At 34.5% G+C, this 26,387-nt stretch overlaps 1 protein-coding gene across 1 annotated transcript; it reads left to right on the top strand.

Moving 5' to 3' along the window:
- Window positions 1–1,662: 1,662 nt before the first annotated feature.
- On the top strand, window positions 1,663–25,195 carry LOC108202272 (callose synthase 3). The gene is made up of 43 exons (XM_017370666.2): window positions 1,663–1,958; window positions 2,653–2,861; window positions 3,528–3,628; window positions 4,490–4,614; window positions 4,705–4,798; window positions 4,951–5,061; window positions 5,157–5,273; window positions 5,385–5,477; window positions 6,476–6,567; window positions 6,939–7,065; window positions 8,411–8,548; window positions 8,639–8,715; window positions 8,796–8,889; window positions 9,300–9,422; window positions 9,516–9,633; window positions 10,488–10,822; window positions 10,937–10,989; window positions 11,082–11,142; window positions 11,589–11,670; window positions 11,809–11,858; window positions 11,972–12,058; window positions 12,716–12,853; window positions 13,000–13,094; window positions 13,234–13,318; window positions 14,203–14,363; window positions 14,479–14,602; window positions 14,702–14,802; window positions 14,882–15,011; window positions 15,121–15,272; window positions 15,559–15,668; window positions 15,756–15,884; window positions 16,442–16,510; window positions 16,598–16,784; window positions 16,865–17,018; window positions 18,349–18,468; window positions 18,546–18,664; window positions 18,766–18,849; window positions 21,151–21,263; window positions 21,360–21,589; window positions 21,676–22,473; window positions 22,559–22,609; window positions 23,157–23,342; window positions 23,659–25,195. The coding sequence occupies exons 2-43, from the start codon at window positions 2,675–2,677 to the stop codon at window positions 23,905–23,907; spliced, it is 5,850 nt and encodes a 1,949-aa protein (XP_017226155.1). The 5' UTR covers window positions 1,663–1,958; window positions 2,653–2,674; the 3' UTR covers window positions 23,908–25,195.
- Window positions 25,196–26,387: the final 1,192 nt, after the last annotated feature.

The following is a 26,387-nucleotide window of genomic DNA, read 5'->3' as shown; positions in this document are numbered from 1 at the left end:
TATAAAATAAACAAGCCCAACACGCGTTATAAGAGGATATAAATAATTCGAAGAGCTGAGAGATGGCCATATTTTACGTACCAATCTTTGATAAAGAGAAGGGAAAAGAGAGAGATACAAAGGTAATTTTATAAAAGTACTACTCCCTCTGTCCCATTTAATTGTATACGTTTCTTTTCAACTGTTCGATACGCATTTCAATGCTCTTATAAAATATAATTCCGTAACTTATTTTTGAGATTTTCTTTTTCTGAATAAAAATATAACATCCAAACTTTAATTCAGAAAAAAAAAATTTTAAAAATAAATTACACAACTATACTTTACAGGAGCATTAAAGTCCGTGCCGCGTCCCCGTCCCCCAATGTATACTACTTAGGGGGACGGAGGGAGTAATACGTAAAGGAGTAAGAACATGATCATGTGCGGTGACTCATGTCTCATCCCTAGGACCCACTTCCTATAAATCAAGATTTTAAACAAAATATACTTTCGACAGAAACAAACAAAACTTCCCCACGCATAAAATACTTTAACATGTTTTTACCCGAAAAAAAAATACATATATTGTGTGTATGTACATTTATTGTATGGAGTTCCGAGATTGGACATCCTTCGCTGAGTTCTGGTGTTGGCCCAGTTATCAGAAGCCTCGTGTATCGCGCCCGCTCCTAAATGACCAGAATGCCACTACATTAAATGCAATATCTGCGATATTTGTTTGTAATTGCATATTACGGTGAGGGTATAATTGACAAATGGCGAAAGAGACTGAAACGGCTCCAAAGCTCGTTTTCTCATGTTTTGGTGTACCAACAGTTTTTGTGTGTTTTGAATTTCAGACCAAAATACCCTCCCCTTCGCTTTAATTAACAACAATTCAGTTTCACCAACTCTACTCTGTTTTCTAAATATTGCGTAAAAAGCTTATTCGAACGCACATATACGTGTAGGTATACATCAATAAATTGCTTTTCTTTAGCTAGGAATTAAATTAGATTTGTTAAAGTTTCTTTATCACACATTTCATTATACACGAGTAATATTCAGCGAGACCTACACGTTTTTACAATATTATTTTTGAAATTTTTTGTGCATAAACTTTTTTTATCATATATTTATTTATAAAAAGAAAATTTTAAATATATACTCAAATTCTAAAAAATACGTGAAAAAATCAAGAAATTAATATATCTAAAAAAAAGTATATATATCAATTATAAGTTAGGTCCGACGATTTTATGATCATAAATAAGCTATCACTCTTACATGTAATTTCATCCGTCTAACATCTCATTTTCGAATAATCATACCGCACTTTCATTTAAAAAAAATATAAGTTCTTGGCAAAAAAAATAAATAAAAAAATATAAGTAATCGTTTTGTATAAGCATCTTAAAATAGAAAAAATGAAATCCCTGAAAATTTTAAATATTATCTCCCTGTCCAATCGACCTCGAATAAATAATAAATAATAAATTAGACATAAGATAAGTGACAGCGGAGTGAGATGAGGATTCTCAACGGTAAAAAATTGAAAGCAGTAATAAGAGTCAGGTACAGCATTTGAAACTTAAAGCTGAGGAGATGGGGCCTACAGCTACTGAATGGCATTACAGTAGTTTAAATAAACGACGAGTATTGTTTATGTAATTAAAGACAAGTACTCTACACTAGTTTTGTTCCTTCTTAGCTTAAAGTTGCAGTACCACCACTACCACCACCTTTCTCCCTCCTCTCTCTCTCCGAAAAGTTCTCTCTCTCTCTCTCTCTCTCTCTCTCTCTCTCTCTCTCTCTCTCTCTCTCTCTCTCTCTCCCTCCCTCTCCCATTCTCTCTCCCTCCCTCTCCCATTCTCTCTCCTCTCTCTCTCTCTCTCTTCCCCTCCCCCTCTCTCTTCCCTAGGGTTTTAATCTACTCCTCCATTTTTCGATTTCTTGTTGTGCTGCTGCTGCATGAGGTAATGAGATGCAGAACTTATACATACATAGTTGTAATGTATCTACTTCTATATTTTAATTAGATGATAAAATTAGCAGCATTAGCTTCTTTTCCTCCTCATTGTATTTCTACTTATTTATTTCGATTTTTGTGTTTACATGTGTGTGTGAATATGCTTTGACTGTTTTTATTATGTTCTAATTGTTTATATGCAGGGCTTTTCTTGACTTGTATATATTTATGTATTTGTTAAAATGTATGTGTGTATTTTTTTTATGTTTTTATTGTGTTGTGATTTTAGGTATTTTAGTTGAGTAATTGCTTATGCATATTGCTTTTCTTCACTTGTTTATATTTTTTATTTAAAATTTTTTGTTTCTAGGGTTTCCATATCGGCTAGAATCAAATGCTCTTTCTGTGTTTATTTTCTTGTAATTTTGGTGATAAGGATGAGTGAATGTTTCTGTGTGTATAATTAAATTTATATGTTTATTGTTAAGGTTTTATATAAATTTGCTCTGTCTGTCTTTGTTCTGTTTTGATTTTCACTATATAGTTGAGTAATTTGCTTAATGCGTAGGGTTTTCGCTGACCGAAATATATTTGGAATTTCATTTGTTCTTAGGGTTCCTAATACTGGCAATTACAGAATTCTGTTTCTGTGTTTATCTTGTTGTAATTTTGGTAATGAAGTCAAGTGATTGTTTGTGTAGGGATTTTTTTTGAGTTGTAACGATGTCATCTAGAGGAGAAGGGTCTGATCGTCCGCCGCAAAGGCGGTTAGTGCGTACCCAAACGGCAGGGAATTTGGGGGAGTCGATATTCGACAGTGAGGTGGTTCCGTCGTCTCTTGTTGAGATTGCTCCTATTCTTCGTGTGGCCAATGAGGTTGAGCCGAGCAATCCAAGAGTTGCTTATCTATGTAAGTTTTAGTCATTATTGCACATTTGGGTAATTATTTTTCAATTTTGTCAAATGATAAGATGGATATAAAAAATGGTTTTATGCGAATGATGCTTTTTTGTTGACAGAATGCCACTAGTTTAATTTGTGCTCTAGTATATTGTTCATGTATATACAGTGCATACAATTAACCTCGTGTGTGTGCTAATTGAATGAATAAGAATGACAGGTAAATTAATGGGATATTTGGATCATGGGAATCAAAATTATTGTAAACTATTATAAAATAACATAGTTTAATATTATCTGGACACACATTCAGAATGCTGTGTTTAGGAATGTCAAAGGATACCATGGACTGCATTGTGTGTGTGTGTGTGGGGGGGGGGGGGGGGGGCGTCTTGTACTCATGGTTTAAGTTGTTTGCTGCTGTTGGGTCTTGTACTCATGGTTTAAGTTGTTTGCTGCTGTTGGTTTTTGTGCCAAGTCTATTGTCTTGCTGTATTCCCCTTTTTCTTGGTTGCTTTGTGTAGCTTGAAACCACTATAGATATTAAATAATGTGATGTGATGCATAAGGAGATTTCATATGATACTGATGAAGTGCAATAGAATCTTTAAGAAACCAGCCGTACATTATTATGTATTATTTTATGCTTCGTAATTTATTGAATTTGTATGCTCAGGTCGGTTCTATGCTTTTGAGAAAGCTCACAGATTGGATCCCACTTCGAGTGGACGTGGAGTTCGCCAATTTAAAACTGCCCTTCTTCAACGTCTTGAAAGGGTAAATTTCATGCCACTTCATAGAACGTTGAATATGATAATTTTATCACAAACACCTTAGTTAGGTAGCAGCACTGAGAAACATTTATTAGTATTGGTATTCACTTCTATATATATCAGAAATATTTTCCACAGCCATACCAAATTACAAATGATTAGTCAATAGACTCATATCCCCCGGGTTTTCACGAGAAATAATCAATATTGCGCAAAACAAGAAACAATGGCTAGAGCAGCATATCCTAAATAGCTTGCCCATTTTTGCACACATGAAAGTATGTTATACATGCATGAGATCCCAATTTATTTTAGGTTGGTCTACCCTTTACATTAGAGTAATCAACTCTGAGGTGTGCGGGAGAGAAGGAAACAATATTGACACTATGCGGATGACAGAAATGTAGGGTCAAGATGACAAAAGAGATTTCTGGAATTTTATGATTAGTGCATGTGTTAGAGCTTTTACAACAGTTACTTTATGTGTTATACTTAATCCATAACTTACTGAGTTCATCTGATTGATATTGCAAATTAAACTCGTAGCACGTATAAACTATGCTTTTTATGAAGTATATTGTACTGCAAGTTTTATGTGCGTTAAGCTTGCTAAAAGGGGTCAGCTTTTTATAATGCTCTTTGGTCAATTTAAGAACATGTTGCGCTAAACAGGGCGAACACCCAGGTTTCTTGTGGCTAAATAAATTATATAAAATGATTATTCTGAATGTACCTTTTTCCATCTTATACATAGGCAAATAAATAACAACATCTAGAAGTCGGAATACTTTGCTTTTTTGTAGGTTTTATCATCATTTACAAAGTTGATACTTTATGTTCTACTGTAATTCAACAATTTCTCCAGGAAAATGATCCTACTCTAATGGGGAGAGTTAAGAAAAGTGATGCACGGGAGATGCAGAGCTTCTATCAGCATTACTACAAAAAGTATATCCAAGCATTGCAAAATGCTGCTGATAAAGCTGATAGGTGAGTTCTGAAAGCAAACTTCCTTTTCCGCACCAATGTCCTCTTGCTAAGTTGCAAATCAGTTGACCTATAAGTTTCAAAATTTTGTAGGGCGCAGCTTACAAAAGCATATCAAACTGCCAATGTTCTCTTTGAAGTATTGAAAGCTGTAAATCAGACACAATCTGTTGAAGTTGATCGCGAGGTTCACAATAAGAGATACAATTTCTTAAAATTATTAAGTTCTATATTTTTAATCTGTGTTTCGTGTAATAATAAAAAAACTGTAGCCATATATTGCCTCTACGGAATAGAACTTCCATTTCTCACTTACTATTATGTTGATGATTTACATAGATTTTGGAGGCACATGATAAAGTAGCAGAAAAAACAGAGATTTATGTCCCATACAATATTCTCCCACTCGACCCAGATAGTGCAAATCAAGCTATTATGAGATATCCTGAGGTTTGTTTAAGTTCTGACTCGGCTTGTGTTGTGTTCTAACTTTATATGATGATCTAATTAACTAAAAATTATGTATACCAAAACTTAAAATGCAGATTCAAGCTGCTGTTTACGCCCTTCGTAATACCAGGGGTCTTCCATGGCCTAGGGACTATAAGAAGAAAAAAGATGAAGATTTACTTGATTGGCTTCAAGCCATGTTTGGGTTTCAGGTAAGTAGTATCATTTCTTAAAGTTGTAGCATGATAATAAATTCCTCTTGAATTTGAGGAATATTTCTTTGCATTGTAACACTGACGGTTGATCAAATAATCTATTTGCAGAAGGATAGTGTTGCTAATCAAAGGGAGCACCTTATATTATTGCTTGCAAATGTTCACATTCGACAATTTCCTAAGCCCGATCAACAACCCAAGGTTTTCTTTATTATTCCTTTTGTTCCACGAGCTAATCTGATTTACTCTGTATTGAACGCGCATTGTCCTCTATACTCAATATGATTCAAGATTATTATATAAATTCTTCTTTGGCAATAGTTGATATAAATAATGTCAATACAGTTTGCATCAACTTTAATTAAAAGAATGCAGACTTAACTTTATTTAATGATAGGAGATGTATATGAACTGTAGCCAGATGATATCTGTTTTCGGAAAGCAGGAGACATACTTTTTGCAACTTATATTTGAAAACAACTGTTGTACCTTGTCTCTTTGCACGATACTAGCCATGATGATTTAGTAAAGATGAACATCATAGCGAGGACAGGCCTGCCAATCATCAAGTGCCATTTCCTCTGACTCTCCCAGTTTCTGAAGTAAAACCAAGTTTTAACAGCATCCCCAAGTCATAAGTATTCCTTTAATAATATTGCAACATCTCTCTTTATACGAGTAACTTTTTGGCTGTCGACTTTGACGGCGAAGTGTTGGCCTTTTAAAGTTTCTTGTACTATTCAATCGCTGTATTTTGTGCATAGACGTGCTGGAGATGGAGCACTCTGATCTGTTTGTGTATTCTAGTTAGAAAGACAGTAAAAACTGAAAGAAACTTAGATATATACAGTGTGTATAGTTGGTCGAGGTTTTGAAAAGATAAAATGGGAAAGAGAATGTATGACATTCAGATCTTTTAATTCCATGATGACTTGCATATTATTTCAGAGCTGAAAAAGCTAGCTCTGGTCAGAATCTCGTTTCTCAATCTCTGAAGCCTCTTGTGTTCATTGAGTGAGGCTGGGATACGCTCTTCCATGTATCAAATCATCTCATATCCTTGTTAATTAAGACATTTTTTTAAAATTAGAGGTTGTAACCATCTTAAACATTATTATACAAAGATAAGTATATGCCTTTTTAATATCCATTGTTTCTGTTGTGTGACATATTCTTCGATCTCTATGTTTCTTGTGTAGCTGGATGAACGAGCTCTAAATGAAGTGATGAAGAAGTTGTTCAAAAACTACAAAAAGTGGTGCAAGTTTTTGGATCGTAAAAGTAGTTTGTGGTAAGAACTTTATCATGTAAATGTGCAGTTGTAAAGATAACTCTTCCGTATCAACAATTCAACACACAATAGTCCGTCATTTCTTTTTATGCTATTCCTTGCATAAACTGTAGTAGACTCAACAAAGTGAACACAGGGTTGTCTTTCATTTTTTGTCAGACAGAAACTGTCCTATTTTGTTAGGTACCATGACTTGAGCAAGACAAAATTTATAATGTTATTATGACGAGTTTTTCTTGCGCCTGAAACATATCTTGCTTAAATTTCAGCAGTGGTAGTTAAGAATTTGAGACTCACCTGAATGTTTGTTTTTGGATTTTAAATTTCTTTGTACCGGTATCTCAGTTTTGCCATATATTTCGAAACTCTAGGTTACCAACTATACAGCAGGAAGTCCAGCAAAGGAAATTATTGTACATGGGTCTCTATCTACTGATATGGGGGGAAGCTGCCAACTTGAGATTCATGCCTGAGTGCCTTTGCTATATCTATCATCATGTATGACTCTGTACAATAACGTTTTTGAATTTTTAGCTGCAATTATCTGTTGTGAGATAACAGCATCCAGTTAAATACTTTTAATCCAAGTCAGATACCTTTATTTATTATGTAAAGCTTAGATGAGTGACAAAATTGACATATGATAGCGAATTCTTCATATTTTTAATTTTATTGAGTATTTATGTAACACTGAATCAATAATCATCTGAAATTTTAGCAGTACGTGAAAGCTCATCCATATTTCCATCTTTTAACCTCCTTAAGTCATTATTGCTTAACAAGTGGTTTAATGAAGTCACATGACCCCTAAACTCAATATTGAGCAGTTATTAGTAAAAAAAGCTTAGTAACTACTTCAGAAGAAGTATTGAGTATGTTTATATAATACCAATTTGTAACAAATTTGTTCTTCAACATGATTAATAATTTTGAAGGCACATCTTAAGGACAGACATCCTACTTCCTTAATTTAATTTGGTTCTTGCATGGGCATCATACAGATATAATGAGTCAACATGTAGCACAGACCTTATTTGACACTGAGGGATTTCGCTTATTGTAGACCACATCTAATATAGTGGCAAATTCTTTACACATGTAAAGGAAGTCTTGCTTAAGACAGGAGGGAACATATTTAGAAGATTCTGGATAAATCAATAGGTCCTTACTTCCAGTTAACTTGTGCAATTAGGTCTATATTGTAGCAGGGAATCGAAAACCGTGTGTGTGTGTGTGTGTGTGTGTGTGTGTGTAATATACCATATAGCCAAAAATGTTTGACAGCTAAACTAAGCTGGATGTAGTTATTTTCCCATACTATTTTCTATATGAAATTGATATATAAATATGTTAATGAACATTCGCTGTTCTACAACTTTCCTGCCTAATATTGCTAAATAGCCTGGTTCAAGTAACTAGCTGGTCGGTAATTACTACTGAATTATTAGTTCTACATAATGTTTAACTTGTTGAGTTATCAGCTTATGGTAGACTAGACTAATCCGGTGCCCAATCTATTATTACTCCTGTTGGTCCTCCATCCCCTCTACTCAACTTGACCGACCAGCTGCCTATGGAGACTAAAAGTCACAATAATAAAAAAAGAGTACTTTGTTACAATTTGCATTTGATAATTGATTTGCATTTCAACATTTTCCAATCATGTTAGTGGTGTTGTTGGAGCATCTTTAGATAATTTCACAGGCTATTGCCACAATCTTGTCTTTGGGGGTTGGTTCATTTAATGTTTAATTACAGAAGCGAGATGCAATTTTTGAGCAGTTTATTGAGTTCTGGTACATCAATAATAAATGTTGCTTGTTATTGTTATCATCCGTGTCAGATGGCATTTGAGCTATATGGTATGTTAGCTGGCAATGTTAGTCCTATGACGGGGGAGAATGTTAAGCCAGCCTATGGAGGCGAGGAAGAAGCATTCTTGAGAAAAGTTGTCACTCCAATCTATGAAGTGATTGCAAAGGTATCCCCCGGAGTTAATTCATGTCTTATTATTATTTTTTTTTATCGTATTACTCTTCTTTACTTCTGCTCCTTCGAGCATGCTATGCAGGAAGCTGCTAGGAGCAAAAGAGGGAAATCGAAGCATTCTCAATGGAGGAACTATGATGATCTAAATGAGTACTTCTGGTACAAACTTTAATTTCCAGTTCAGCTTGTGGTCCTTTATCTACATTATCTGGTCTGTACTTTTGACTGTTTCTTATTAGGTCTGTGGACTGCTTCCGTTTGGGCTGGCCGATGCGTGCTGATGCTGATTTCTTTTGTTCACCTGTAGAAAAGTTACCTTTCGACAAAAGTTTGGTAAGCTTTTGATATGAGTTACTTTTCAGAATATGTCTGGCCCTTAGTGCCCAGCTTAACATATGTAATTCAGTGATTTTTTTTTTTTATTTTGTCAAGGGATTTCCTTGTATGTTTTTACTTTGATCTTTCTTACCTCTTTAAGGTATTTTAAATTTTAATGTTTGTGGTTAATAAAACCAACAACATCTTGTGATAGAAATCAAAGATTGGATGATATTTCTGATTGAAAGTTTAAGTTCACCTCGCATTTTTGTTTTGTAAAGTCATATAGTACTTCAAGGATTTCACATGAACCTATTTAGTTTTAAGCATGTTTCATGCTTAGTTAACCTTTTTATCTCCTGCGATGAATACAATCTCTATCGCATCAGGCTTTGCTAATGACATGATATCAATTCCATATTCAGGATAACAAGCCAGCTAATAGAGATCGATGGGTTGGAAAAGTTAATTTTGTTGAGATACGATCGTATTGGCATGTTTTCAGAAGTTTTGATCGGATGTGGGGTTTCTTTATACTATGCCTGCAGGTGATCATCTTCTTTTAAAAATCAGTTTGTATTTGCTGTTGCTGTTTTGAATATATATATGTGTTAACATGTTTTGATTCTACGTCTATCAAGGCTATGATAATTGTTGCCTGGAATAAATCTGGATCACCAAGCTTAATCTTTAATGCTAGCGTCTTCAAGAAAGTACTAAGTGTCTTTATAACTGCTGCAATACTGAAGCTTGGGCAAGGTAACTTTATTTTTTGTTTATAATTATTTTTGCCATATTTGAATTTGTGTTAGATTGTTAAATAATTCCTCTTCCACTTTCTTGCATCCTAAATACTCAAATTATATTGCCCTTTTAATCTGACATTTGGCATTCAGAAAAAGTTTCGCTTCATCAAAATAATTTCTCTTTGTTTTGTATATTTTCTTGTATCTTAATTTTTTTATAGAATGAGAACTATAACCTACTTCTGTCTGACATTACTCTGTGCGAGTGCTTGATTATATAGTTTTTGATTATATGTACGTAAACCCTTTTTCTGACCTGGGTTTGCTCTTTGCTTGAATTGGGGTCTACGGTCACAGGGATCTAATTTTGACATCCTTGTGGTACAAGAGTTTTCTCCAGTCCAAACATCCTTTGGCTTTGTAAAGTGTATGTAATAATTTTTTGACAGGATTATAAGAGTTAATGATTGCAGAAGTTCGCAGTCATTTTCTACCCCATATGCATGTCATCTCAATTTACAAATATTTAGGGAGCAATTAAAATATTGAATGAATCAGTTACTGTGTTTCCTTGGTAGTTTGCACGTGTAAGGGGATATTATGTCAAGGGCGATCTTTTTTTCCTGCATATCTTTGCAATAAGTAACGAGATTTAGCACACTTATTTCTACCCAGCCTCCTTTGATACTTTGCCTTTTGCTTGAATAAATAAACCAAAAGGGACAATTTTTCTTTTTTCCTCCTTCAAGATAAGTGTTCTTATGCTTATAGTGCAAGAAGCATAACTTGTTGAGCAATTTAACTGTGCACTATATGGTCAAACTAGATCAGTTCTCCCAAATCACACTGAATTCTTTAAATTTGCAGCTCTGCTTGATGTGGTCCTAAATTGGAAAGCAAGGCAAAGCATGTCATTTCATGTCAAGCTTAGATTTATTTTAAAGGTTTTGTCTGCTGCTGCATGGGTGATCATACTACCAGTTACCTATGCTTATACATGGGAGAATCCTCCTGGGCTAGCTCAGACCATTAAAAATTGGTTTGGCAGTGGCTCAAACTCACCTACAATGTTCATTTTGGCTGTTGTTATCTACCTGTCACCAAATATGCTTGCGGGAATACTATTTCTTTTCCCCATTATTCGCCGATACCTAGAGAGGTCAAACTACAGAATTGTAATGCTCATGATGTGGTGGTCACAGGTGCGTGACGTTTTTCTTTTTATCTCTTCTAGTGCGCTGATTATAGCTTACTTATAATTTATTTTAACATTACAATATCAAGCTTGTAACCTCAGTTTTGTGGTGACCTTGCAGCCTCGACTTTATGTTGGAAGGGGCATGCATGAAAGTGCATTTTCTCTTTTTAAGTAAGACCCCCTTTGTATGACATTTCTTAACTATTATTGCTGGCATCAAGTCAGATTGCTCAAATCTCACAACTGCTGATATAAATTCTCAGGTACACAATGTTTTGGGTGCTTCTTATAGTGACAAAGCTGGCATTTAGTTATTACCTCGAGGTGCATTTCTTGTCCAAGAGTTTAAGCAAATCTGATGCGAATCTATAATGATAAATATTACTATTGGGCTTTGGTTTTCATGTGTAGCTCTGATGTGTTTGTAGGAACTGTAGTGGTATTTCTTTGTAGCAGGTTATGAGTTTTGTAGGATTAGAGAATCAAACGCACACACTTTTTACTTCACGTTTGGCTGACCATTCTAAAGTGGAAGCAGTTCAAGTCTTGGCATAGATTTTTTACTGAATCTTTTTCTGACCATTATTTTTGTATATAATAAAGATTCATTGCCATGAACATGTGAATACTTATTTTTGCGCCCCAGGGGGAGGGTGGGTAGGTATTTCACTGCATAACCTGATTCTTCTATCCTCCTGAACTTCTCTTCTAAGAATCAAATTAGTGTCAATTCAGTGATATGCGTTAATATGCTGAATTACATACTGCAGATAAAGCCTCTTGTTGGTCCAACAAAAGCTATTATGAATGTACACATATCAACATATCAGTGGCATGAATTTTTTCCTCGTGGTAATAAATATTTGTACATTGTAGAGTCTAAGGAACAATTTTTTAAACAAAAATTTTTACATTTGAATTCTACTTCTTTCTTTTTTAAAAAAGTTTTATTACTGATTTAACACTTTTCATGTATGTTTATACTTGCAGCAAAGAGCAATATCGGTGTTGTAATAGCACTATGGGCTCCAATTATTCTTGTATGGGTTTACCCAATCACCTCTCAGTATAGATTTATTAATTTTCTCTGGAAGTAATCATCTCATTTGGTCCATATAAAGTGTAGTCATTGACACTTAAGTTGTTTCTTCAGGTCTATTTTATGGATACTCAAATATGGTATGCCATATTCTCTACATTGTTCGGAGGTATCTATGGCGCATTCCGACGTCTAGGAGAGGTTTGTTGGTGTTCCTACTTCCTTTAGTTATAACTTGATTATTGGTTGGAAACTGTGATGTCTATACGCTGATCATTAAATTGAAGAAGTGGTACATGTAAGCTTGATAGGTTATGCATATAAATTAAGTACTTAATAGGTGGTTATGTTTTTGATGTAGAAAATTAGCAAAAGTCGGATATCCCTAACTAATATATTTTGTCTCCTGAATTTATCATGGATTTAATTATTATATGCCCATTTGATGGTATTGTATTACTTTGAACTGCCAGTTTTAAGATACACTGTATAGTGGCATAAGAATTCTCCAACATTATATTTTTTTCTTGAACTTTTTAGCGGGTTAATAAAGGGGGTTGTACCCCATGTGCCCAGTCATCAAACAAGCATAAACCCTATACATTCTTAAATACAGTGCTCACTATTTACAAAGCAAGAAAGTCAATACCACTAGAAACACTTAAGGGCGGTCATGATCTTTGCATATAATATACTCCAGTCGAACACTAAATTGATGTAATGGTGGTTATACACTTTGTGCACAAGCACAACACAATTGCCCAAGAGCGCAGTTCTCCAGTTAAAAGGATGAGTTAGTTGTCTTTTTTGTTTCATCTTTTGTTGACAAAAAACTAATCACATATGTCTGGCATCCAGATTCGGACCTTAGGAATGCTGAGGTCCCGGTTTCAATCTTTGCCTGGTGCATTTAATGGTTGTTTAATCCCAGAGGAAAGAGGTGAGGCAGCCAAGAAGAAGGGACTGAAAGCCACTTTGTCACGCAAATTTGATGCGGTTCGTCTCTCTCCCCCCCCCCCCCCTCTCTCCCTCTCCCTCTCTCACTTATTTTTCGTTTTGTTTACAATCTGAATACTTCTCTTTAATTATAATCTTTATTTTCCGTTTTTACTGTTTTTTCATTATTATGTGTGTAAATCCAGATTCCCTCTAATAAAGAAAAGGAAGCTGCAAGGTTTGCCCAGTTATGGAACACAATAATCACTAGCTTTAGAGAGGAAGACCTCATTAGTAACAGGTAATACATGGAGGCTGTTTCACCAGAAATTTTTGTAGAAATTTTGTTCTGTTTTTTTGTTGTTTCTGGTAATGCTTGAATTAGAAGTCCTAAATTATTATATTGCCTATCATAATTTCCAAGCTAATTTCATTACCAGGGAAATGGACCTTTTGCTTGTTCCATATTGGGCTGATCGTGACTTGGACCTCATACAATGGCCTCCATTTTTGCTAGCTAGCAAGGTTTTTCTCTTGTCCGGTTCACTGTTTTCAGTTCGATCAGCATTTCGTAAATATCTTCAAAAATGGGCCGTAGAACAGAATAATTAATTTTAGTTAAATCTGTTACAATAAACATATACACATTCAGGCTATGCAAGATAAGAATAGAAGGAAATTAGTATGGTATTTACTTCCCTGTCTTAGATGAGATTAAAATTTGAGTAACGGTGTCAATAGAATCTGAAGTGACCAGCACTTTTGCAGTCCTTAATCCTCTAAATTATGCACCAATTTTCTTCGTGGGATATAATGTTAATGCAAAGAAGGAAATAATGTGTGCATTTAATTATGTAAATTAGTAGTTCTTTTAAGGGAAAATAGATTTTTTCATCACCCAACTTATGTGTCTTTAGAAACCTACCACTCAACTATAATTTTTTTCTAATGCCCAGTTTTGTGAGGATAAAAGTATTTTATTATTTCTACTGCTATAACTTATCCATGATCGTTGCTTTAAATTTTGTTTAGTGTACTATCTAGCTCACAATGAACAAACTAGAGAATAGAAGGAGCCTGAGTTGAATCATATGATATTCATCAGTTCATATAAAGTTAAGCAATTTTACCAATTGAATCGTACGATGGGGGAACAGACAGGGACATGCAAATTTAAGCAATTGAGGGTGGAAGTTGTCGAACCTGAGATCCCTTCATAAACCTGTGCTTCAATACCATGTTCAGTAACCTGCTCCCCATAACCCTAAGGTGTTAGAAAGAGGCCTTAACTAAATCATATTATATCCAACAAAACTTTTAGCAGTTATTAAAACATTGAGATGGTTTTATTTTTTCTTTGTTTTGGAGAGTACTTCTGAGCACACATTCATTTCACACATGTGAACCAGATCCCAATAGCTTTGGATATGGCTAAGGACAGCAACGGGAAAGATCGTGAGTTAAAGAAGCGGATTGAGTCTGACAATTACATGTCTTGTGCTGTCCGCGAGTGCTATGCTTCATTTCGTAATGTCATTAAGTTTTTGGTTGGTGGTGACCGTGAAAAAAAGTATGTTTTTTTTAACCTGATAATTTTAATCTAGACGAAATTAAATTTTGTTTTTTCTTCTCTGGTGCTCCTCGTCTTTCTCCTATTTTAGAATTTGTTTGTTTACTTGTACCAGGGTTATTGAATATATATTTAACGAAGTTGACAAGCACGTTGAATTAGGCAATCTTATAACTGAGTATAAAATGAGTGCTCTTCCTAGTCTCTATGATCACTTTGTAAAGCTCATCAAATACCTGGTAAGTTCTCAAGTCTTTTAGTACCTAGTAAAGTAATATCAGTTGATATCGAGATTGGAGTTAATGATTACCAGAAATTCATTACTCTGATACCTGCAGCTAGAGAACAAGAAGGAGGACAGAGATCAAGTTGTTATTCTTTTCCAGGATATGTTAGAGGTGGTGACAAGAGACATCATGATGGAAGATCAAATATCCAGGTTAGTTGTGCATGCACAAGACTGCATCAGTAATTAAATTGTCCTGCATCAAACAGTATTCTAATGTTCTCATCTATAGTCTGGTAGATTCAATCCATGGTGGTTCAGGCCATGAGGGCATGACCCCGCTTGATCAACAATATCAGTTATTTGCATCTGCTGGAGCTATTAGATTCCCAACTCCGGAATCAGAAGCTTGGAAAGAGAAGGTGAGCTATAATTCTAACCGGGAGCAGTTGTTAAGTATCAGTCGTTTCAAATTTTTCTGCTAAATTTCTTTGTTCCAGTTACTTAGGTGTTGTTTGTTTCCTTCTACAGATCAAAAGGCTCTATCTGTTACTAACAGTGACAGAATCTGCGATGGATGTGCCATCAAACTTGGAAGCTAGAAGACGGATATCTTTCTTTTCCAATTCATTGTTCATGGACATGCCTTCAGCACCCAAAGTCCGCAATATGCTTTCTTTCTCGTGAGTTTTTCATCATTAAACTTTATTAGTGAAGAAAACAATCTGTTTTATACTGTTTTTCCTGCATTCACTCAGTAGATACTTTTAGCAATTTCTGTAAATACTTTTAGCTCAGTAGTAGTTTATACTTTAGTAAAGTGGGGCAAGCCATGTGCAATTGTATAATAATCGATATCATTAAGTATGTTGTTGCAATCATTAGCTTGTTGCCATTAGAGGTAAACATAACTCATCTCTCTCTCTCTCTCTCTCTCTCTCTCTAACACACTCTGTTTTGGTTTTCTAGTGTTTTGACTCCTTATTATACGGAGGAGGTCCTCTTTTCCTTGCATGATTTGGAAGTTCCTAATGAAGATGGAGTATCAATTCTCTTTTATTTGCAAAAGATTTTTCCAGGTTCCATATAAAGAACTTTCTTTATTGCTCTCCTTTTGTTTTCAGACAACTCAGGCCTGGGTATTGTACTAATTTATGTACTTTTAGATGAATGGAACAATTTTCTTGAGCGTATGAAGTGCGACAGGGAGGAAGATTTTAGATCATTAGACGAAGCATTGGAAGAAAATTTACGACTATGGGCATCATACAGGGGCCAGACTCTGACTAAAACTGGTATGAAATGTTTCTCTTATATATGTTTGTTGTGACGCGTCTCTTGTTGGCCTTTGCACATCTGTTGGGAGTTTTAGGGCCTGTTTGGCTTATGAGTTATGATAGAAGAAGTTACTTGGTGGTTGGTACTTAAAAGATTTTATAAATTATAAGGAAAAAAATACTTTTTTTTTAAAATTGCAGATTTTATCTGTTTAAATATATCACTTGATACTTGATAGTGTATAGTAGCTTCCATCTAATTAAACAAAAACTAGACTGACCAGAAAAAACAAAAATAGAAGTTACATGTAGTGAGGGGATATCACCCTTTGCCGGGTCAAATTACAAGATCCAAAACAAGTCACAAATAAGCTCATATATCCCACTATAATTTGACTAAAGTCTTTTTAAAATTCGGTAAATGCACAAAAAATACATTCAACTTATTTCAAGTCCCTTAGAATATATATGAGCACCTCCTAGGTTGGTGTTAATTCGGCGTAGATCATGCTTCTGATTATTGGAAGTCATTTTTTTGTATTTATGTTTACTTGTTCATTTTGCTACTCTCTCAGTAAGAGGTATGATGTACTACCGCAAAGCCTTGGAACTCCAAGCCTTCCTTGATATGGCAAAAGATGAAGGTATCCTACTATCTAATAATAATCATCTGCATCTTCTGCCCTCAGAAAACCTTTTGCTCTAGTCACTGATACTTGCATAATGATCAGATCTAATGCAAGGCTATAAGGCAATCGAATTGAGTGAGGATCATATGAAAGGAGAGAGATCGTTATGGACACAATGCCAAGCAGTTGCTGATATGAAGTTTACATATGTGGTTTCATGCCAGAAATATGGAATACACAAACGATCTGGCGATCCCCGTGCACAAGATATTTTAAGGCTTATGTCAGGGTACGTGTAAATTTTGTAGTGCAGATTCTCTTTGTTGATTCTTGAGACTTGGTCCTCTTATAGTTTCCAGATATCGACAGGTACCCATCTCTCCGTGTTGCTTATATTGATGAAGTTGAAGAGCCTAGCAAAGATAGAACCAAAAAAGTTAACCAAAAAGTGTATTACTCTGCTCTTGTGAAAGCTGCTATGCCCAAGTCGAATTCTACTGAACCAGGTCAAAACTTGGACCAGGTAAATTCTATGATGCAAACATAGATTAATGGGATTTGGATATCTTTTTATGAACTTATCATTGCCTTTATTACGGAAATGTTAGCTACAATTAAGGTACTCAATGAAAACTCGTCAATGGTTGATTGTGATACTTACCCCCTGCGACATAAATAGAAACTTATAACAGCAGTCATGTTAAAATTCTTCCATAACATAATTTGGTTGTCGAAGTATATAATGCACGTTGACAACTCTATACAGTTTTGCCTAGGAGTAATAGATAATGTATTTAAACCTTTACTTTTATATGTAAGTGATTGTGCCTGTAAATAATCCCAGCAATTGTCATTGTAATATTACCCGTCATTGATTTTGACCTAAAAGAAGCTGTTATTAGAATTTTCACAGTTATTCCAGCACTGCAATAGAAGGTAGTTAAGCAGATATCCACCTTATGTCTGCATCAGATTCTTTGGTAAATCCTTAATGCTAATCCATATAATCCGGAGTTTATTTGGGTTAGCATATTCGCCTCCTATAGGAGACAATAAATACACTCTCTAAGTCATGCCGAACACTTTTTTATGTTTTGTGAAAACCCAAAGGCGGAAAGGTTCTTATTTACTATGTAAGTTCATACGAATTTACTCCTAAATATTAGAGTCCCTGATTGAATATCTCTGTGCTTATACTAAGCATTATTGTTTTTGTAGGCTGTACAATTTTTTTCTTTGGAAATATTTTTTTGTCTCAATTGGAATCCTATTGTCAGGCTCAAATTTAATAGAGTAGCTTGTTTGTGTTTACTTTTTTTTGGCCTCGCGAGCCACCTATATAAGCTGAACCAACTTCTGGCTGTTCATTTGCTGCACCGTCTTTCCCGATTATGTACTAAATGTATGTTGCTGGAGTAAACATAAGGACATTAGTTTTCAACAAAAGAATAACATAAATGAGGACGTTGCATATGGTGTGAATGAAACAATTATAATAATAATAATAATAATAATAATAATAATAATAATAATAATAATAATAATAATAATAATTATTATTATTATTATTTCCATTTTCTTATTTTTGTTTATATTTTTTGAACCTTGGCATCCTGGAGTACATAGGTTTGCAGCGCTCTATGATATCCTTATTTCTTTAATGAATTTCTGCATTGTTCATGTTTTTTGGGTTTTTCAAGGCATGTTATGACTTGCTAGAATATTTCAAGTTAATAGAGAATGAATTGTGCAGATAATCAGTTTTGGTCGATAAGTATGACCTCTCTCCTGATGGCTATATTAGTTTCGCATCTTGAAAACATCTTCAAATGTTTGCCTCATTCTGTTTGCAGGTTGTTTATCGCATAAAGCTTCCAGGACCCGCTATCTTGGGAGAAGGAAAGCCAGAAAATCAGAATCATGCTATTATCTTTACTCGTGGAGAAGGCTTGCAAACTATAGATATGAACCAGGTATAGTCTTATGGTTATCTTATGTTCACACAGAAATCCCTGCCAACATTCAGCTTACTAAAATCTTCATCTAATAGGACAACTACATGGAAGAAGCCTTCAAAATGAGGAATTTACTTGAAGAATTTTTAAAGAAACACGATGGTGTAAGATATCCTACAATTCTTGGTCTTCGGGAACATATATTTACTGGAAGGTATGTTCTTTCTCTGTGCTGTTAACAGGTTTATATATTTTTGTAGTTATGTATTTAAAATCCTCTCGATACAAGTCAGCATTAGCTTGTTATTCATGCAGTGTGTCGTCACTTGCATGGTTTATGTCGAATCAGGAGACAAGTTTTGTGACCATTGGCCAGAGATTACTAGCTAATCCCTTGAAGTAAGCTCTGTTCTCTTTCTCTGTCTCTAGGGTTACTAGTGTTAAGCGGATTGCCTGTTAAATAATCAATAATGATACATTTTATCTACAAAGTCAAGGCTGTTATCACTTTATTACTCTTGGATTTTGTACATGCAAGAATTAGTATTCTATGATTTTGTAAAGGCTGTTACCACTTTATTACTCTTGGATTTTGCACATACAAGTTTTAGTATTCTATGAAATGATAGAAGAATTAGTAGTCTATGATTTTGTAAAGGCTGTTATCACTTTATAACTCTTGGATTTTGTACATACAAGAATTAGTATTCTATGAAATGATACATATATTATATGCTGTAGAAAATTATATATACTAAAGCTCTGCCTGAGCACTAACGGTCTCTTCACCTGCTTGGGACTGCTCAGGGCTTTTTAGAGAACTCATGTTAATCAAAAGGGTCAACTTATTTCTTTTTAATTAATGTTATCATTTTATCTTATCAAGTTAAAGCATTCATCTGCTAATAAAAATATACTTTTTGCCTTTCTTTTATGTTGCCAATTGTTATTTCTTAAGTACCAGTAAAAAAGAAGAATAAAAGTTGAAGTGAAGATAGAATACTTTGACAGGTGCAGTTAATATGTTTGTTTGTATACCAAGAAGATAGAGATAGCACCTTGACTCTTTTTGAGCTGATATTATAGCTAATGGGTCATGTTCCAGAGAGAACCATTAGAGAGAGAACCATAGAACCCTTACCTTATAAGGCAGGGTTCTGCAGCAGAACTTAAGTATGAGTTAGGGTTCTGCAGCAGAACTTCACATGCAAAAAATGTCAATATCTATGTATTAGATTTTAAAATTATTTTTGAACACACACAGCGATGAAAAAATATGAAAAAAAACATGTATTTAGATTTAGATCCTAAAAATCTATTTAAAATTTAGGGTTCCGCAGCAGAACCTTTGTGGTTCTATGGTTCTATTTTAAGGACTGGTTCTCTCTTGAGCGCGACCCTATAGGTAATAGTGGTTATTCATCTTTTTGTAGACTACTACATTCTCTATCTTAGTTTATCTGTTTAGAGCCTTTTCCCCCCTTATTTTCAGATATGATTGAATATAGAATTCTAGTAAATTTTCAATATTAGCCTGATCGAAACTATATTGACAGCTACTTTGAGAGAGGATTCTTTCCTACTAGAATTATATGTGTAACAAGTGCTTGTCTAACTAAAAAGCAACATGCTTGCTAACTTCCTCATGTTGGTCAGTCCAGGATTTATTATTTAAACGTCTCAACCCTATGTCTAATCAAAGATGGTGCATACAATATTTATATGTAATCAGCTCGAGAACTTATTTTTCTTGTTATTATGAGTCGGTGTGTAATTATTACTAATTGGAAAAATATAAGCTGGTTATTTAGATTGTTGAGTGATCTGTCAGGACAGGCAAGGTTCCATGAGTTTCTCTAAGCTGGATTGTGTCTCTTAAAATATATTAAGTTCTACAAACTAAAAACCCTGCTGGAATATATCACTAATTTCTCCACCTCCACCTCTGCCACCACACCCACCCAGATTCCTGCCTGTGCTTGCTACCACCAACCGAGACTCGACCACTCCGCTACAATCAACCAATCCCCCCTCGATCTCCTTCCTTCCACCTCCGGCAGCCTTCATCTCCTACGGCCACCATACATACAACTCCGTTTATTATACACACCCACCTCTCATTCACACCTGTGCTGTTAATCTATTCCCACTGTCACCATCACAAAACCAATCAAAACCCCTCACAAAAACACACATAAGCAAGTAAAACAGCAGTTTTCACCAATTTCTGCAGGTTTCACCAATTTTTGCAACACAAATCAATATTTTCTAAAGTGAATATCACTAAATTCTACTGGTGTTTTGTTTTTATTTAAGGGTCGGTTTGTATTTGATCACTAGCCTATACACACACACACATAGCTTTATATATTGAGTTATTTCGTGGTTGTGTATACTCTTTTTAGTTAAATTTTACGTCTAAGAATATCAGCGCCTATTTTACTATATTATCGGCTGCAGCAAACTTTTCATTTTGAAATATGAAATCCACCATAATTATTGTCTTCCCAGTGCTTGTGTTGAAATCCACCATAGTTTATTATTTTGCTTGATCATGGTGTCATTGACCTAGCATATGTTATGTTTTTTTAAATTTCACTACTCAGGGTTCGGTTCCACATCACCATAGTTTATTATTTTGCTTGATCATGGTGTCATTGACCTAGCATATGTTTTGTTTTTCTTAATTTCACTACTCAGGGTTCGGTTCCACTATGGCCATCCAGATGTTTTTGACAGGCTCTTCCACCTTACCAGAGGTGGTGTCAGCAAAGCTTCCAAGATTATAAACTTAAGCGAAGACATCTTTGCTGGTAACTTTAGTCTATAGTTGTAGGCTTGTAGCCATTTATGACATACTTCCATACTCATCTTTGCTTTGTTACTTCTGAACATGACATTGATTGCAGGCTTTAATTCTACACTTCGTGAAGGCAATGTTACACATCATGAATACATACAAGTTGGAAAAGGGAGGGACGTGGGCCTCAATCAGATATCACTGTTTGAAGCAAAAATAGCCAATGGGAATGGAGAGCAGACATTGAGTCGTGATCTTTACAGGCTTGGGCATCGATTTGATTTTTTCAGGATGTTGTCTTGTTACTTCACCACCATTGGTTTCTACTTCAGTACCTTGGTATGTTTTCATACATAAGCCTGTTCCATATACACATTTCTGGGATATTTGATAAATATATGTTGTGCTCTATGTTCTTCTGGCAGATTACCGTGCTTACTGTATATGTGTTTCTCTATGGGCGCCTGTATCTTGTTCTTAGTGGACTCGAAGAGGGTCTTAGTACACAACCAGCTATTCGAGATAACAAGCCTCTTCAAGTGGCGCTTGCTTCTCAATCATTTGTGCAAATCGGATTCTTAATGGCGTTGCCTATGATGATGGAAATTGGTCTGGAAAGAGGTTTTCGTACTGCATTAAGCGAATTTGTTCTCATGCAGTTACAGTTAGCACCTGTATTTTTTACGTTCTCACTTGGAACTAAGACTCACTATTATGGAAGGACATTACTTCATGGAGGTGCAAAATATAGACCTACTGGTCGTGGCTTTGTTGTTTTTCATGCAAAGTTTGCTGAAAACTATCGGCTTTACTCCCGGAGCCATTTTGTGAAGGGACTTGAGCTAATGATTTTACTTGTCGTTTATGAAATTTTTGGTAAAACTTATAGAGGAGCACTTGCCTATATCTTGATCACTGTATCTATATGGTTTATGGTTTGCACCTGGCTCTTTGCTCCCTTCCTCTTCAATCCTTCCGGTTTTGAGTGGCAAAAAATTGTTGATGATTGGACTGATTGGAATAAGTGGATAAGCAATACAGGTGGTATTGGTGTGCCACCTGAGAAAAGTTGGGAATCATGGTGGGAAGAGGAACAAGAACATCTTCATCATTCTGGAAAGCGTGGAATTATTGCTGAAATATTGCTGGCTTTACGATTCTTCATCTACCAGTACGGGCTTGTTTATCACTTGAACATTACAAAGCATACAAAAAGTATTCTGGTATGTTGTATCCTTCTCTCTAAGGTCACTGTTCTAGCTTCTCTCTTGAATTTAATCTGAATTTTACGACATGTCTAAAAAACAGGTGTATGGCATATCGTGGCTGGTGATTGTTCTGATGTTGTTTGTGATGAAGGTCAGTGTTTCTTTTGAACATTTGTTTTCTTATTGTACTCATATATTGAAAACATCTGTCTTCATTTTCTTAAAGACTAATATACTTTAAAGTGGTAAATAAACTGAAGAAACATCAAAGAAATTGATATCACTAAAAACATTTTGCTAAAGTTGACTGCCTCAAACTTTCAACTCGATAAATCTTCTTATTTGGTAGTAGTTTAGAAAGATTAATGGCAAGTTAAAAGGTGTCATGCATTTGTTTTCCTCATTTTCTTTCTTTATTGCTTAAATTCGCATTCCTGCCTGATTTATTGAAGATGTCTTATAGACTCCTTTAAACTTTCAACTCCACAAATCTACTTATTTGATACGGTTGATGACAATTCAAAAGGTGTCCTGCATTTGTTTTCTAATTTCTGTGTTTATTGATTAAATTCTCACTCCTGCCTAATCTATTGAAGTTGTCTTGTTCTACAGTATGTTTTGTTGGATTTAAGTAATTAATCCTTGCATATACAATATAATCTCATATAATGACTTAACACATGTCATTTTTTTTCCAGACTATTTCAGTAGGAAGGAGAAAATTCAGCGCAAACTTTCAGCTCGTGTTTCGGCTGATCAAAGGATTAATCTTTCTTACATTTATATCTATTCTGGTAACTCTGATCGCACTTCCCCATATGACAGTGCAGGACATTATAGTTTGCATTCTTGCCTTCATGCCAACTGGCTGGGGTTTGCTCCTGGTTCGTAATTTTTTTCCAACTCATGTTATTCCTTTTGGTTTTCAGTTTATCCAAAGCATATTTCAATTCATTTTCGAATGATAATCCACAACTTGAACAACTGAAATGCTGCACATAAAGATGCCGTTATCTTAATTTATAACAGGTTCAGCCCTGAAGTTCAAGGGGTTTTAGTCAAAATCGGTTGATGGGGCCCTACTTCATATATGCTCCGAATCTTCTTCAAATTTATATATAGATGATTCTGAAGTTTTAGGGCCATATACGTTTTAGAGTCATAAAGCATTTTTTAATTATTTGTTACTTTTCTTTTTAGATTGCTCAGGCATGCAAACCTGTTATTCACCGAGCTGGGTTCTGGGGATCAGTTCGGACACTTGCCCGAGGCTATGAAATTGCAATGGGCTTGCTTCTTTTCACTCCAATTGCTTTCCTTGCTTGGTTTCCATTTGTTTCTGAATTTCAAACTCGAATGCTGTTCAACCAAGCATTCAGCAGAGGTTTGCAAATCTCTCGCATCCTTGGTGGACACAGAAAAGATCGTGCAGCTCGGAACAAAGAATGAAATTGAAGGCACGACAAATGCTGATGACAGGAAAATTCTCATTTATCTAGGACAGGAACAAGTAAAACAGATTTTTTTGTTGCCTTGTAATTATTCTTCATTGAAGCTTCTGTTGTAGTTGCATGTAGGGGTGAGCAAAACCGAACCGAAACCGAAAAACCGAACCGAACCGTATAATTTCGGTTCGGTTCGGTTTTATTTTTCTGGAAATTTCGGTTAATTCGGTTTTTCGGTTTGAACCGAAAAGAATTTCGGTTCGGTTCGGTTTTTGATATAGTATTTCGGTTCAAACCGAAATAACCGAAGTTTTTATTAAATAAAAAATAAATATATAATATATTACATACATACTGATATATCATATACAATACAGATAAGATAACCCTAGAAATAGAATCTAATGTCCTAATTCCACTGCGTGCGGCGACTCTCCTCTCATCCAAACTCCGACTCCGAGTTTCCGATACAAGCTCTAGTCTCCACTCCCCACCCAAACTCTAGTCTCTATCGTAATTCGTAACACGAATCTCAATCACAGTAACACGAATCTTCATCTCCAGCAGCAACTCATCTTTTAATCATCATCTCCAGCAAGCAGCAACTCAAACTCCAGGTTTGTATTCTGCATCTCTAATCTAACTATGTAAGACGAGCTTCAATTAATTAGCTTACAATTTCGGCTAATACTTTTCTTAATTTTGTAATGCAAATTGGTAGATTCTATTTGTTCTGATGTAAACTTTAAATTTTCCGACTTTAATTTGTCATATTTAGTGATGTATGAATCAAGTGAAGTTTGGTTGATTGAAATCATTTAATTACAAACTGTAATCTGCAAACTGTACAGGATGTTGAAAAATTTCGGTTTTTCCAAACCGAAACCGAAACCGAACCGAAATATTTCGGTTGGTTCGGTTCGGTTCAAAATCCTAATTCGGTTCGGTTCGGTTTCAAAAAAAAGTCTAATTCGGTTTTCGGTTATTTCGGTTCGGTTCGGTTTTGAACCGAACCGACCGAATGCTCAGCCCTAGTTGCATGTATATGGTTAGCATTTTGGGTATTTAGTGGGATCAACTTCTTTTATTTTTCCCAGAACTTTGCTCATTGGAACTTTTATGTAGTCAACTCTGGATGAGATTAGACTTGAGTTGCATCTATTTCGCTGCTATAGTGCAAGATTGTAGGGTGTATCCGGTTGATCAGATCAATGAGTTAACTAATTCAATAGCCATGAAATAGAATTGATTTTTCAATCTATATTTTTTATATACAGTTATAATTTGTTAAATTCTGTTTTTGTTCGTCTTAATTAAATTTTTATATTCTATGTACATTTAGGGGCGTGAGTTCAGAATTTCAACTTGCTAATCATTTCTTGCTTAGCTGTTTGGAATTTATGGCGGTAAAAATGGTGAATTTCTATTATATGTGTTTTAATAATGAATATGTATCCTATTGAATTTATGATATTTGTAGAGACTCATATTAGACCAACATTGTGCAGGCATTTTTCAGAAAAATGTTATAGTTGCAAATTCTTTGCATCACAATCTTCTCATATATAATTCAAACTCCCCTGCAATTTGACCGTATTTATGAACTTTTTTGAAAACATAGATAGTTTCTGTTTTTATATTGTATCGTGTAATTTTGATCTGAGAATTTACTTTTTAAATTATATAGGGCAAACAATTTTAGATGTTATAATAGTGTTGTCTAAAGAACTATGTATTTAAACTAATTTTATGACATTGTAATCTGCTCCTCACACACATCAAATTGTTAAATCTGAATAATATTTTATAGATTTTATTCATTATAATTCTCGACGGTAGCATGGTCCTTCATTGGAACTTTTATGATTGTGATTGTATCTCTTTTTATCGAGTACATAATAGAATCTTGACTAAATTATTTAGTATAATAATGCATCTCTGAGTAGAATCTCGGTTTCATAAAATATAGTGATTGTATATCTTTTTATCGAGTAGATAATGAAATCTTCACTAAATTATTTAGTATAATAATGCATCTTTCAGTAGAATCTTTGTCTCAGAAAATATAATGATTGTATATTTTTTTGTCGAGTTAATAATGCAATGTTAAATAATTTATTTAAAATAATAAATCATTTAGTAGAATCTTAAAATATCAAAATTCTCCAAATTTTTTTAAAAAAAATATTAAGATTTTCAAAATGGAAAAATGTTAATAATAAAATATTAGAATCTTTCTTATGAAAGATTCTTTAATATAATTTTAACAAAATTTTATCGAGTAAATTCTTGAATGAATTATTTAGTATAATAATGCATCTCTCAGTAGAATCTTTATCTCAGAAAATATAATGATTGTATATTTTTTGTCGAGTTAATAATGCAATGTTAAATAATTTATTTAAAATAATAAATCATTTAGTAGAATCTTAAAACATCAAAATTCTCCAATTCTTTTTTAAAAAAATTTACATTTTCAAAATG

This window comes from Daucus carota, chromosome 1, assembly GCF_001625215.2.
Source record: "Daucus carota subsp. sativus chromosome 1, DH1 v3.0, whole genome shotgun sequence".
NCBI classification, from domain to species: domain Eukaryota; kingdom Viridiplantae; phylum Streptophyta; class Magnoliopsida; order Apiales; family Apiaceae; genus Daucus; species Daucus carota.
Note: the sequence above shows the minus strand (reverse complement) of the source record. Positions and strands in the feature narration are given on the sequence as shown.

What these genes read in the sequence shown, in the direction of transcription:
- LOC108202272 (XM_017370666.2), top strand. Translation starts at nt 2,675, where the DNA reads ATGTCATCTAGAGGAGAAGGGTCTGATCGTCCGCCGCAAAGGCGGTTA. An exon ending in GAAGACCTCATTAGTAACAG is followed by an intron (nt 13,095 to 13,233) that starts GTAATACATGGA and finishes TTTCATTACCAG; the next exon opens with GGAAATGGACCTTTTGCTTG. An exon ending in CGCAATATGCTTTCTTTCTC is followed by an intron (nt 15,273 to 15,558) that starts GTGAGTTTTTCA and finishes TTGGTTTTCTAG; the next exon opens with TGTTTTGACTCCTTATTATA.